Raw genomic sequence first — 15,032 nt, forward strand, 5'->3', positions numbered from 1 at the left:
AAAAACGCAATGCATTCTGGGTAGCCCTTGCTCCCAAGGGCGGTCTCGGAAAATCTCAATATTGAGGGTGATATAGACCTTAAACTTGGCCCTCAACTCAAGGGTTGAGCAAGAAATTGGAATTCCCCCTAAAAGTGATAGACTATCCACAATAATCACTTAATAGATAGTTTCTAAAAAAAAAGATGTTATTGTCAGGACGATTTCAACAAATGAATAGCAACAGTCGGTAATGGTTAGTTGCCCCCGAACAATTATTCATAGGAGCTATGCTGATGGACTTACCTTGAAAGTGTCTCTCTTTTCCCAAAGTTCTTGTGTGGATCCTGGAGACGAAGGTCCCGATGCTGGGGGAGTTGGTAACAGAAGTCTCGGCCGAGCCCCGTCCTCCTCTGCCCTTTCTGAACTGCTGGATGGACTTAGAAAGCGCAGAACTGGCGCTGAAAAGGGAGACGCGGCGGGCAGCACCATCTCTTTGCCGATATATCAAACGACGGGAGCGTCGGCCCTAAGACGGAGAACTTCAGCCCTCTCTCTCAGTCCAGATGATGTCCAGGAGCCCAGACCTGGACCCAGCATCCTTAAACCCCCATCCCCTCTCCTGCCACGTGCCGCCAGCACTCGCTCCATCACCGACTCCCATACGACAGCGGGAGCCAAACTCTCTCGCTTCAACTCGAGTGATTCGCTGTCTTCCCTTCCCTCGTTGCCTCGCCTCTCCTCACTGGCTTCCTCTCTCACCGCTCGCCATCCCCCTCCCTCCCTGTCCATCCCAGAGGAGGACCCCGAGGAGCCCCACCGCTCTGCGACGACCCCCATCAAGCGCTCCCCGCAGCCGCCACGGCGGTGCATGCTGGAGAGTCTTGCGACAGAAGACGGCGGTGAAGTCTCTCTGGGTTCAGAACCGATGGTGTTCCAGAATCGGCGTCTGACCGGGGACGACGACGGCGACGCGGCGTCTGACATCTTGCCCGCCATCCGGAGAGCTCAGTCCACCAGCAGCCTGGCCGGCTCGGTCCGAGGAGGCAGGAGAACGCTGAGCGTCCACTTTGGGGAGCTGCCTCCCTCGACTCGCAGCAGGAAAGGCTCTGAAACCGAGTCCTCCAGCTCCGGCGGATCAGGAGGGAGTTCCCAGAGCGGCTGGACGAGGCAGCGGCTTCAGAGGCCACAGGGAGAGAGACTGGAGGCAGAAGGTAGTGAGGGGGGAGATGTGGCGTCAGTCATGAAGAGATACCTGAAGAAGGAGATTGACTGAAGTTGATGAGCTCAGGCCTCAGGTGTGTATACACAGTGACCACTCAATTAAAAGGGTTTCGATTCTACATGGCAGTTGGTTCCAGTCAGGTTTGTTTTCATGAAAAAAAGCTAATGCTAAAGTTGAAGTGCCCAATTTTAGGTGAGCATTATTGTTGTTGTTGATTGTGTGATTATTTTGCCTTTGTTTGGTCTTTGTGAACAGAAACAATGCGACTTTATTCGTGTATGCGCTCACTGGGCTCTGTCAAGCAATAATATCTAGCTTTACTTGCGCTGTGTGCTTCATCACGTCACCAGCGCAGTCGGAATGTAAATCTGTGTGCACCGAAAACTGCAAAAATTACAAAACTGAGAAACATAAAGAAGTCAGCTTTGTTTAGTTTTATGAGCGTAACGGACATTTGTTGATGTTTAAAAGGAGCCCCTGAGGGGAAAAAAAAGAAAAATTATTATTGTTGTTTTTTTTTTAAATCTCGAGTTTCAAATTCGAGATCTGGAGTTTCCAAAAAATTTGAAAAAAAAAATTAGTTTTTTTTATTTATTTTTTTTTTTTCATAATTTTTTGGAAAGTCCAGATCAAATTCGAGATGTGGAGTTTCCAAAAAATTTGAAAAAAAAAAATTGTTTTTTTTATTTTTTATTTTTTTTTCATAATTTTTTGGAAAGTCGAGATCTCGAGTTTCAAAGTCGAGATCTTGAGTTTCCAAAAAATTATGGAAAAAAAAAAAAAAAAAAAAATCATACTTCTTTTGTAACGAGATTAAAAAAAAAATTTCTTCATTTTTTTTTTTTCTCAAGTCACTTCGGGGGCTCCATAGTTTAACACACAAAGACGCTCTATGACTATTGCTCGACTGAGCTTGTTTTCCAGTTGAGGACACATCGTCCAAATAATGGTACCCCAAACAGAAGCACGATAATAACATCAACAACAACAACAAACACCTAAAGCTGTAATTAAATTGAGTTCAAACCAGTGAAGTTGGCTTCTCCCTAAAGAGAATGTTTGTTCTGTGAGAGTCGATGCACAAAGATTCATAAAAATGAGCCGCATCTGTGGTATTTTTAGTTCCGAGTCAACTTTCAGTGCAGTGATTTTGAAGTGCTTGATAAACACAGGCCCATACCTGCATATGTGGCAGCACATTCACACACAGCAATACCCCCCCCACCCCCCATCTCTCACATCTTCATTTCTATTCTCACCATTCTGGCTTTGTTTTGTCTTTTTTCTATCTCCCCGTCAGAGTCTTTGTGTCCACATTCAACAGAAAGACAATGTCAGGAGCTGCTGCGATGAAGACTGAAGGAAATACTCCATGTCAATGTTGAATCCAGCTGAAAATACACATGCACTCAATCACCTGTATTTTCAGAGAATCACTGTTGTATACGAATAATAATAATAATAATCAAACAAATGTAAAGAACTTTGTGAATTTCTTTGGTCCCTTTAATTCTTTGACAAATATTCTCATCTCGTCTTCCCTAAAACAAACCAAATCTTCAGAAGTGGCACTTAGGATTCATTTTGCCACCACTTTCACGTTCGTTTTGTGTCTGCGTTTTTAAAAGCCGTCCGTGGTGGCCGAGGTTGTGGCATAAATTATCAACTTAATGTGGAATTCTAAATACTCAACACAGTCACTTTAAATTCATCTTACACTGCTGAGCCAATCCCAGCTGACAGGAGGTGAATGTTTGGGTGCATCCTGGATTGGCCATCAGTGCAAAGATTGTTAACCCTCAGATTACAGGTCTGATCAGTGTGGTGTAAGCCAGGTTTGATCTGAACACTCCTGAATGTGACCTTAGATGCGATCCGAAAACTCCTTTATGTGTCCTTAGATCCGATCCGAACACTCCTGAATGTGTCCTTAGATCCGATCCGAACACTCCTGAATGTGTCCTTAGATCCGATCCGAACACTCCTGAATGTGTCCTTCGATGCGATCTGAACAGTCCTGAATGTGTCCTTAGATGCGATCCGAACACTCCTGAATGTGTCCTTAGATCCGATCCGAACACTTGAATGTGGTCTTAGATCCGAACACTCCTGAATGTGTCCTTAGATCCGATCCGAACACTTGAATGTGGTCTTAGATCCAAACACTCCTGAATGTGTCCTTAGATCCAATCCGATCACTCCTGAATGTGTCCTTAGATCTGATCTGAACACTCCTGAATGTGTCCTTGGATCCGATCCGAACACTCCTGAATGTGTCCTTAGATCCGATCAGAGAGACCACATTTGGAAGTGGTTTTACACGTAGTATCAACATGGGTCTCCGGTGTCCACATCAAGATCACGGTCATCTCCACTGATGTCACCTCCTCCTCTTCTTCTGCAAAGGTTTCCAGCAGCAGACTGCACCGTCGGGTCATGTGTGAACTTGTGGTTCGAATGGGACAGACATTTTCTTTACATTTAAAAGTAAAGTTAGAAAATATACAGATTTCTGAACAATTAACATGTTTAAATGTGCGTTTACAAAAGTATTTTCAGCTGTTCTACTTTCACTAGCAGTTTAAAAGCAGCCCTGCTGTAGAGTGTCGTCTTCCATATTAATGCTGTGAGCGTGTATCAGTCTACTTCCTCTGGAGCTGGTTTCCCAGCTGGATTTGATCCTCCTCTGTATGATTCTAGATTAATCAGAATTTGTTAACTTGTCGGACCTGTTCAAGCGAAAAGGCTCAAAGCGTCGAAACCCTAGTGCGTGCAATGCGCGGCCTGCAGGGGGCCACAGCAGCAGAGAGCCGGGGGAGTCTTAGAACTGTTTTATAGAGCACAATTTGGGATTTTTTTTCCCCTACTTTAACTCGCGCATCAATCTCTACTCGTCGGAAACCACTTCAACACCTTCAAATGAAGTGTGATGAATTCATCATGTTTACTCTCGTCTTGACCTAATTATCTCGAGAGGCTCTCTCTGGAGCGCAGACCCCCCCCTGAGAACGTGAGATTCACATCGATTCAAAGCAAACACAAGAAGAGTTTGATTTCATCTCAGAGTTAGGATTCCTGCATTGTCGGCCATAGTTCACACTTTTCATATACTCCAAGAGGCTCCGCTGGGATTTCCAGACACTTGAAGAACTCACTGTACGCTAGTTTTACCCTTTTTTTTTTTTTTTCCTGCAGGTACATTTATTTTTGGGCCAGTTTTTTGCCTTTCAGCTCAAGCAAAACAGAATAAATAATTATGCTCTGTGGCTTCTTTTCATATTTTTAAAATGATTCTGTTATTTTTATTATTATAATAGCACAACAGGTCACATTAGTCATTTGGGTAACCCACACATTTAGTCCACTTACATTAATATGAGGCACAAACACTGGCAGGTACTTTGCAGAAATGATATAGATTAACATTATACTGTATTGGGCGACAGCTCAAATGCTTCACCTTGCATTAAATACAGAAAACAAACCCAGTGTAATAACTGTGTAATAACACTGGCCTCGTTTCCAATAAACCCAAATCAATGGAGCTTGGAAAAAAACTATGGTTCTCATATTGTTGATTTAATTGGATATTTTGTGGATTATTGGTGAGGCAAAAAAAAAAGTCAGCATTCTGAGATTAACATCAGAAAGAAAGTCAGAATTCTAAATTTAATCTCAGAATTAAGAAATTCAACACAGCTACGCTAATGCTAATGCTAAAAAATGAAAAACATTTGCGTTGTGCCTAATGAGGTCGCACAGTGTTGAAAATACGTAGCCTCGTTAGTTTAGCCTCGCTAGCTTAGCCTCGCTAGCTTAGCCTCGCTAGCTTACCTTTGGAAACAGGTTCGGCGAGTTAGCCGCAAAGAAGAAGCATGCTAATGCAAAAATAAATATGTGCTCGCGTATTGGTGAACTTCGTTGTTTCAGTATAACACCCCTCATAACACTGTTGTGTGTAGTTCTGGGTCGTACCATTTGAAAACCACTTCCAACTCACGCATTTCCATGTAATCTGAAGGTGTCAATATATGCCGTTTTATCTTTATTTTAAAGCGAATACCGTGTGCGTCACGTGACGTGTTAGCATGCATAATAAAAAGCTGTATAATCTGTATTCCGCACCTGATATTTCTGTTCTCATTAGGACTTGGAGAACATCTCCGACTGATGTGATTCACACATCAGTCGGAGATCTTTCCCACGTGATTACATCTCTGCTGCCACCGCACATTTTTTTTTTTTATCTGCTCCTCACAGTTGCATCATTGTTTGATTCACATTAGCACTGATCCACTGATCTGGGGCTTCGCTCAGATATCGACTCCAGCGATTGAGGATACCGTCGGCAGCCAAACCAATTTGAGATAAATCCTCTCATGTTTCCCCGAGTCTGGTAAAAGGAAAAAAACGAAGGAGGGCAAATAAAAATTCAAATTGAGCAGTTAATAATTGATGCATCTTCCACAGTCTATGATCACAAATCAGTGAGCTGTTGCTTGTGTAAAGTGAACTCATGTCGGCCGTGGAATTTAGAATTAGATTTATTTGCACACGGAGCAATTAGTGATAGTAAATCCCACCTCTGTGTTTAATCCACCCCTTATACACAACAGTCGCCAACACACACACACTCTACTGTAGTGTGTTATCTAACTGCCACAGGCTGCTGAAGCCAAATGTGGCTCGTTAGGATGTTAGAGAATCTCGAAAAATCACAGGGTCAGATTATATAGGCACAGGCACAATGAAACACATCTGAATCTACATTTACAGAACTATTTTACAGTAGTTTTAGTACACACACACATATATATGTACACATACATACATACATATATACACACATATGTATATATATACATACATACACATTATATATATACATATACACATATATGTATATATATACATACACATATATATACATAAACACATATATGTATATATATATATACATACACATATATATACATAAACACATATATGTATATATATATACATACACATATATACATATACACGTATGTATATATATATATACATACACATATATACATATACACGTATGTATATATATATATATACATACACATATATATACATAAACACATATATGTATATATATATACATACACATATATACATATACACGTATGTATATATATATATACATACACATATATATACATGTATATATACATATGTATATATACACATATATATACACATATATACATATGTGTATATATATACACACACACGTATATATATATACACATATACACATACACGTATATATACACATACAATACACGTATATATACACATACACGTATATATATATATATATATATATATATATACATACACATATATATATACATACATATACACATATATAAATATTTATACATATGCACACATATATATACATATACACACATGTATACACACACACATATATATAGCCAGATTTGAGCCACTTAACAAAAATAATAAAATCTACACCTGCTTTAATCTACAATGTCATACTTTATCTTTCTCTGAACTGAGAACCATCTACTTTCCTGCAACAAAGTCCATTGTGAAGGTAAGTGATTTCACAGCACAGAACACATCAGTGATGTCAGGAGTCTCATTTAAATCATCAGTTTTACCATTTCCCATTTCCCATTTCCCAATGTATTTGTGCTCTTTTCGTCGCCATTGACCTTCTCATGCCTACTGTCTGTCCCCGTTGTTTTCCACGAGTCAATCGGTCTAAAAATAACCCAGCAGTCACATCATGTCTTTGCCAAATTGTCTTTGCCACCGTCATGCGCTTCACTTCCCCCCGTTCCAAGTTCCCCCTCTGCACGGATACAGTTTATATCATTTGGTTTTTGAATTTCCCAGTGTATGTTACAGTTGTTTATCTGCTGCTGCCTCCATCAGTAAGTTCAGATGTGTTCCATAGATCGCAGTAGACCAGCAGCCCCACTGTTACACACTGCTGTGGGCGTCTTTAACACAAACATCAACAACAAAAAAAAAAAGCTGACTCGCTCTGGTTCTTATGAGAAGGAAAAAAAACAAATGAAAGAACATCCAGCACATACATTCATCATCATCATTTTCTCATTTACGCTGATAAACGACGTAATGACGAGTTTGTTTATCTTCTCCCCTTCATCCACCTCTTTACTTGCTGCTCCATTTTTTCCCTTTAAACAGCACTTCTAACGTGGCCAGTGCGACCTCTGTACACTGTGAAGTAGAGATGCACAGAGGCGCAGCTTGTGAACGGGCAACTGCTTGGGGCCCCCCGAGCTGATATGGGGGGGCCCCCCCGACACTCGTAGCCTGAGGGCTGTTTTTTAACTGAAATGTGCAGTGACCAGCCGCCTCCTCGTCCCCCTTAAAAAAAAACAATGAGGCGATTTGCAATGACATCTCAGTAGGAAACCCCCCCTTTAAGAGGTTACCAGGGGCCCCACCTCACTTTAACCTGTGTGAAGTTATCGTTCTGCAAGTTGGCAAATGAAGAGGATTATTTACAGTGTAATGCATATCTTTTTTACTCTAAGTTACTAAGTTTATATAGTTTTTTAAAAGCTATTTACAATATTTTATTGTTCTTTCACATACTTTTTAAATTACAAGGTTTTTCCATGTTTTTTCGAAAAAAAAAAAATTGAACTCATACATTTTTCGTCGGTGTCAGATTATTTATAACATAATGGTGATGGACACTGGTTAGAAGTTTTATAGTGCCAAATCATAACATACACTCTTAGAAATAAGGGTTCCAAAAGTGTCCTTCTACAAGGGCTGAGGTTCTACCTGGAACCATTTTCTTCTGAAAAAAAACCCTTTCTTCGGGGAAAGGGTTTTTTCAAGGGTTCTTGGTAACACTAATGGTTCCAGTAAGAACCATTTTGATCCAGAGAACCCTTTAAAACACCTTTCCTGAATAAAGGGTTTTAAAAGGGTTCTTGGTGGAACCCTCCAAAAGGGTTCCAGGTGGGGAAAAAACTACATTTTAAAGATGTGCAGCATCTGCCTCGACCGGTTGGGGTGAAAGGACAAGTAGTAAAAGTGCTAAGTAGAACCATATAAAGTTTTTCTACCTGGAACCCTTTTGGAGGGTTCCACCAAGAACCCTTTTAAAACCCTTTATTGAGGCAAGGGGTTTTAAAGGGTTCTCTGGATCAAAATTGTTCTTACTGGAACCATTAGTGTTACCAAGAACTCTTGAAAAATGCTTTCTTCTGGAAAGGGAATTTCAGAATCAAATGGCTCCAGGTAGAACCTCAGCCCTTGTAGAAGGACCCTTTTGGAACCCTTATTTCTAAGAGTGTAAAAAAAAATTGAACTCATACATTTTTCGTCGGTGTCAGATTATTTATAACATAATGGTGATGAAACACTGGTTGGAAGGAAGGAAGGGCCCCCCTGGGAATGTTTTGCTTAGGGCCCCTACAGACTCTAGAACCGCCTCTGGAGATGCAGCAACATTGGAGCAGGTTTGTCGCTGAGCCCGGCTCACTGCAGAGGCTTATCTGCCCTCGCATTTATCTGTGTGAAGAAGCAGCAGCAGCAGCAGCAGCAGCAGCAGCAGCGTGAGAACCAGAACTGATGGCAGGAAAGAAAAGAGATAAAAGAGATGAGATTGTGGGCAAAGATGGGACGAGGGGAGGGGGGGGGGATTAGACCGAGGGACATTGAGACAGAATGAGGACGGGGTGGGGGGTGGAGGAGGGTGGTGCTGGTGGTTGTTTCTGATCTCTCACAGAAATAATGATAAGTTTTCTCCTTCAGAAGCAGTTGGCGAATCGTTTTTTTATCCTTTGGTTATCGACGACGGAAGATCTGAGGTCTCAACACTCAGCGGAGGAAAAGCAAAAAAAAGTTCATTCATGTGGATGATGATGATGATGATCGGGAAGATACCATGTCACCAGTTATTGCGGGAACGACGTTCCCAACATGATCTGTGCAGGTGAAACCATTTGTTTACAATCGCTTCATCGTGAATCTATCGCTCGATTAAGCATCGACTTAGAAATAAGGGTTCCAAAATGGTCCTTCTACAAGGGCTGAGGTTCCATTTGCTTCTGAAAAACCCTTTTCCAGAAGAAAGGGTTCTTGGTAACACTAATGGTTCCAGTGAAAACCATTTTAAACCAGAGAACCCTTTAAAAAAACCCTTTCCTGAATAAAGGATTCATGGTTGAACCCTCCAAAAGGGTTCCAGGCGGAACCTTTAAAAAAAAAAGGTTCTACCTGGAGCCAAAAAGGGGTTCTTCTATGAGGACAAGAACCTTATATGGTTCTACTTAGCACTTTTATTTATTTCAGAGTGTATTATCAATTTGTCAGATCACTGATTTTTCAACGTCTTAAATGTGAATATTTATGGTTTCATTGCACCGTACAACAAACGCATAATAAACACAGAATCAATTTGTTTTGTGGAGAAAACGCGACATTTCGAGAACATCAACGTTCTTCAGTATTATCTGACATTTCATGGACCAAAGAACCAGTTTAATAGAGTAATCAAGAAGATGATTGACAGTAATTGCCACTATATTCAATTGAATTAAATTGTATTTGTATAGTGCCAAATCATAACATACACTCTTAGAAATAAGGGTTCCAAAAGGGTTCTTCTACAAGGGCTGAGGTTCTACCTGGAACCATTTGCTTCTGGAAAACCCCTTTTCTGAAGAAAGGGTTTTTCAAGGGTTCTTGGTAACACTAATGGTTCCAGTAAGAACCATTCTTTGATCCAGAGAACCCTTTAAAACCCTTTCCTGAATAAAGGGTTTTAAAGGGGTTCTTGGTGGAACCCTCCAAAAGGGTTCCAGGTGGGAAAAAAACTAAATTTTAAGGATGTGCAGCATCTGCCTCGACCGGTTGGGGTGAAAGGACAAGTAGTAAAAGTGCTTAGTAGAACCATATAAAAAGGTTTTAAAAGGGTTCCATCAAGAACCCTTTTAAAACCCTTTATTCAGGAAAGGGGTTTTAAAGGGTTCTCTGGATCAAAATGGTTCTTACTGGAACCATTAGTGTTACCAAGAACCCTTGAAAAACCCTGTCTTCGGGGAAAGGGTTTTTCAGAAGCAAATGGTTCCAGGTGGAACCTCAGCCCTTGTAGAAGGACTCTTTTGGAACCCTTATTTCTAAGAGTGTGGTTCTTATTTCTAAGAACGATACCAGGAGCAGGTATAGAACACATCTGTTGACGTTAGAGTTTACTTACGTGTCTCCGTTACGTCTTTCCCACTGGTTTCCTGTCCACGTCTCTCTGTCTCTACAGAGCTTGTTTTAGAACCATAATATTACTGAAAGATTAATACACTTGTGTCATGAATTATACACAAGCTTAGAGAGAGAGAGAGACGTTAAACCAACAGTGGTTTAAAGCAGCTTCCACACACACATGTCTCAGATTATTATTTTATGTATTAGACAGTGAGCAGCGGTTTGGTGTCTTATTAAAAACACACAGCTTTAATAAGACTTTGGTTCTCGTACGTTATCTAACCACAGGCAGATTCTGCTTTGTAAGTTAGAACCATATAAGGTTCTTCGGCTTGTCCTCACAGGAGAAGCCTTTTTGGCTCCAGGTAGAACCGTTTTATAAAGGTTCCACCTGGAACCCTTTTTCGAGGGTTCCACCAAGAACCCTTTTAAAACCCTTTATTCAGGAAAGTGGTTTTAAAGGGTTATCTGGCTCAAACAGTTCTTACTGGAACCATTCGTGTTACCAAGAACCCTTGAAAAACAAATGGTTCCAGGTAGACCCTCAGCCCTTGTAGAAGAACACTTTTGGAATCTCATTTCTAAGAGTGTATACACTCTTAGAATTAAAAGTGCTAAGTAGAACCATATAAGGTTCTTCGGCTTGTCCTCACAGGAGAAGCCAGTTAGAACTTTTTCGAGGGTTCCGCCAAGAACCCTTTTAAAACCCTTTATTCAGGAAAATGGTTTTAAAGGGTTCTCTGGATCAAAACAGTTCTTACTGGAATCATTAGTGTTGCCAAGAACCCTTGAAAAACCCTTTCGTCTGGAAAGGGGTTTTCCAGGTAGAACCTCAGCCCTTGTAGAAGGACCCTTTTGGAACCCTTGTGTCCACATTCCCATTCATGCTTGACCACAATCTGGATTGATTAGAGACCCTCCAGACCAGACCATGCTTGTTTCCGATGAGTTCTATGACTTCAATGTCGATCTAGTAATGGCATCTCATGACTTTTGGTCTGGGGAACTTCAAAAGGGGTTCACGCTCTGCAGCTACGTTCCCCTTTCAGAACAACATCCACTAGTCGTAACAACATGTTCTCATCAAGGGTTCGTATGAAAACGTAAAGAAAAAGTATGAGATACTGAGGTGCCAGCCCATTTAAGGATGTTTTAATTCTATCCTGGGGGGCCACACGGTTGGCGTAGTACTTTTGCGACCCAAACCCCGGTTGGAACAAGAGCCCTCCTGCATGGAGTTTGCACGTTCTCCGGGTTCTCAGGGCTTCCTCCCACAGTCCAAAAAACATGCAGATTAGGGGATTAGGTGAAATAACCATATAAGGTTCTTCGGCTTGTCCTCATAGGAGAACCCTTTTTGATAAAGGTTCCACCTTGAAACCCTTTTAAAACCCTTTATTCAGGAAAGGGGTTTTAAAGGGTTAGCTGGATCAAAATGTTTCTTACTGGAACCATTAGTGTTACCAAGAACCCTATCTTCGGGGTTTTTCAGAAGCAAAAGGTTCCAGGTAGAACCTCAGCCCTTGTAGAAGGAACCCTTTTGGAACCCTTATTTCTAAGAGTGTAGAGAGGAGGAGCAGCGATTATATCGGACAAAGGAAAAGAAGAAGACCACAGAGGAGATGCACGGATGTTGTGAAGGAGAACTTGAGGAACATTTGGTGGAACAGAAGATGGCACAAGGGAGAGGACGAGACAGGGGCAGATGATTCACTGTGGTGACCCTTAAAGGGAGAAGCTGGAAGAAGAAGAACCATGGCCAAAACCAGCCGTGATCATCATCGGGTTCCTCTGCAAAGATGTGCAGTTCCAATATCGACGATTGCAAACAACGTTAAAGTACATTAGTACGTGGATGAAGACCAGCAGTGGTCAGCATTCATCAGCGAGTCTGCAGCATGTCCACGTTTACCGTAAAGCCAACAGTTTGCAGTAGATCGCTGCAGTGAAATACAGCTACTTAGAGAGATTACCAGCTCGGGATGAGATGGCTCGTAAGTCACCACCCCTCCCTCTCCCTCTCCCTCTCCCATCCCACCCTCCTCCAGTATTCAGGATAAGGATAACACATCATCCATCCAGGAAATCTGCACCATGAGACAATATTACTCTCTCTCTCTTATATAAGCGTACCCTGATCTTACTTCAGCCCACAACAGTCACCCGGAGACTCTGTGTCTCTGCAAAGTTATCATATATATATATATATATATATGAAGTTATTATACCTAGTGGCATTTCAAGGAACTTTGGTAGCCCGAGGCAACAAGGACCTGAGGTGGTCTTCTTCTCTGCCTCTTGCATTTGTACGACTCCTTGGAATAAAATCATATGTCAAGGTTCATACTTATATGCAGCAAAAACAGTAAATAAAAGCCTTTCATCAATTATATAATTGTACAGCAATAATGTCCATTGAGTCGTTTATATACTGTCAAAGTAAATCATTGTTTAAAAAAGCAACTGTCCTCATAGCAACATGTCTAGGTTTGTTATAACAGTTTACGTAGCAGCGTTTCTATGACGGCAGCCATCTTGGAATCCCATGTTTTGGTTGGTGGGATTGCACAATTGTGTGACAGAGTTCACTAATACACTTAAAGACACTATGAAAACGTTTATTTTAGTTGATATAAAAAAAAACAAAGTTATAGGTGCATTACCTAATAAATCTTTTGCAGACCGCAAATTTGAAATCATGTTTTTGGCATGTGGCGCCACCTACTGCCGTCTACCAATCGTCGCAGTCAGTAGAGCCTCAGCTGCCGAGCAACCGCGGGTTGCCAGTTACGTTACTGAGCTACAGTGGCGGAGGGAAAAAAAACGGAACCTAAAACTACCGATCGATCTGTATTTTTGAATTTGAGCGCTCTTACATACGGTGCCTTTAAAGCCAAAAGGCTCTTAATTTGAAAGCCGGGGTTGAAAGGAAGTGGTGCGGCGTGAGATAAACAGTCCACTCAGCTCATGACCGTTACACTGAACCAAAAACAAGTTTTATTTTATAAGAATAACTAATACAAAACATGTATTTTATTAAGTACTAAAACAAAATGTATTTATTTTTACTAAGGCTAGCTTTACACGACAAACGATCTGAACACAAACTGCAAAAATGGCGTTGCGTTTCCCTGCTTTTTATTTCGCGTTTAGACGAGCGTCTCTGGGTGGAAATCTAAAGTGTGTGAATTTTGATGTAGTATGCATGCCGGGTAGCTAGGTGGCACTGTGGAGCACTGCCATACAACAACAACACCAGGAGTGCAGGAGTGTTGACACTTCCTGCTACTTCTCTCTAGTAGTGTGAAGTAGCAGCTAAGGCTACTTGAAATGTCCGACTGATGGATTATAATCCGACATTGTTTGTTGCGTTTTCAACCATTTAGACGGAAACGCGCGACGGTGGAGCGTTTTTTTAAGATTTCCAATCTGGAGGTTGGGTTCATTTTTATTTTTTTTTTGCGTTTTTAAGCCCCAAGACGGCGAGTTGTCGCGTAAAGATAGCCTAATGCTGCGTTCCAGAGCCCATCCAAACCAGTTGGACGTGGGACTTATCCCTACCTCCAACGAGAAAAAGTGCACTGGAATGAATGCCTGTCGAAGTGGGACCTCCTACTGACGTCGGAGAATAATGGCGCCACCCGTGTAGTCACATGAATAGGCTATAAACTTCACTTTTCTGCGCGTAGAGTTGTTTTAGACGCCGCGATTTTATCACAACTTGTTTTTTCATGTTTTGGCGTGAAATTATGCCGTCGTCGTTATCCTTTGGCGTGAAGATATGTAGGGCTACGGTAAAAGTACACTCATGACGTTACATGTATCGCTTTTACATATACGGCTCGCTTGTGCATGTGAGTAGAGTGTGAATTGCTGACGGTCAAGACGCCTCTTCCAACATAAATCTAAAGCGCCGCGATCGTCCACGTTTTCCAACATTCGACTTCAATCGCTGGAACGCTTTGAAGTAGTACAATTCAGGGTAGGACAAGTCCCACATCCCATTTGTTTGGATGGGCTCTGGAACGCAGCGTTAGAATAACTTGCTGGGAAGTGGGAAATCCGAGTTCAGGGTCATGAACTCGGAATTTCCCGAGTACAAATTTAAAGGGGGGGGGGGGGGGGGGGGAGGTGTAGGGGCAATCTTTGAAAATTGTCTTTCCTATTGCAACGCCCCTGTAAATGTTATCATTATCATAAAGGTCAGGTTGTATGTGGAGGGAGCGAGCAAGTGTGTGTGTGTGTGTGTGTGTGTGTGTGTGAGAGAGAGAGAGAGAGAGAGAGAGAGAGAGAGAGAGAGAGAGAGAGAGAGAGAGAGCAAACGAGTGCGCGGAGGAGAGAAGGAGGACCGCTCGGAGTCAGACGCAGGAGCTGCGCGTTCAGGAGGAGGATGTCGCTCTCACGTGCGCGCCGAGATCTTTAAGACCGCGACGTTTACCGCGCTCTACGAGACTGACTGACCGCAGATCAGCCTCACTCTTTTACTCACACGCACGCACCAGGAGCTGCGGTAGTCTCTCTCTTTATCCCCCCCCCCGACCCCCCCCCTCTTCTCTCTGGACCCGCTACTATCGTC

General features: G+C 42.0%; 1 protein-coding gene across 1 annotated transcript in view; it reads left to right on the forward strand.

Moving 5' to 3' along the window:
• myo18b (myosin XVIIIB) overlaps positions 1–2,669 on the forward strand; it is a 37,843-nt gene extending 35,174 nt beyond the window's left edge. Inside the window, exons 42-43 of the mRNA XM_083886979.1 lie at positions 313–1,277; positions 2,505–2,669. Of these exons, the coding sequence (XP_083743105.1) occupies positions 313–1,255 (943 nt within the window). The 3' untranslated portion in view covers positions 1,256–1,277; positions 2,505–2,669. The remainder of the gene's footprint in view (positions 1–312; positions 1,278–2,504) is intronic.
• Positions 2,670–15,032: the final 12,363 nt, after the last annotated feature.

The sequence above is a fragment of the Microchirus variegatus genome, assembly GCF_963457635.1.
Source record: "Microchirus variegatus genome assembly, chromosome: 1".
In the NCBI taxonomy this organism is placed as follows: Eukaryota; Metazoa; Chordata; class Actinopteri; order Pleuronectiformes; family Soleidae; genus Microchirus; species Microchirus variegatus.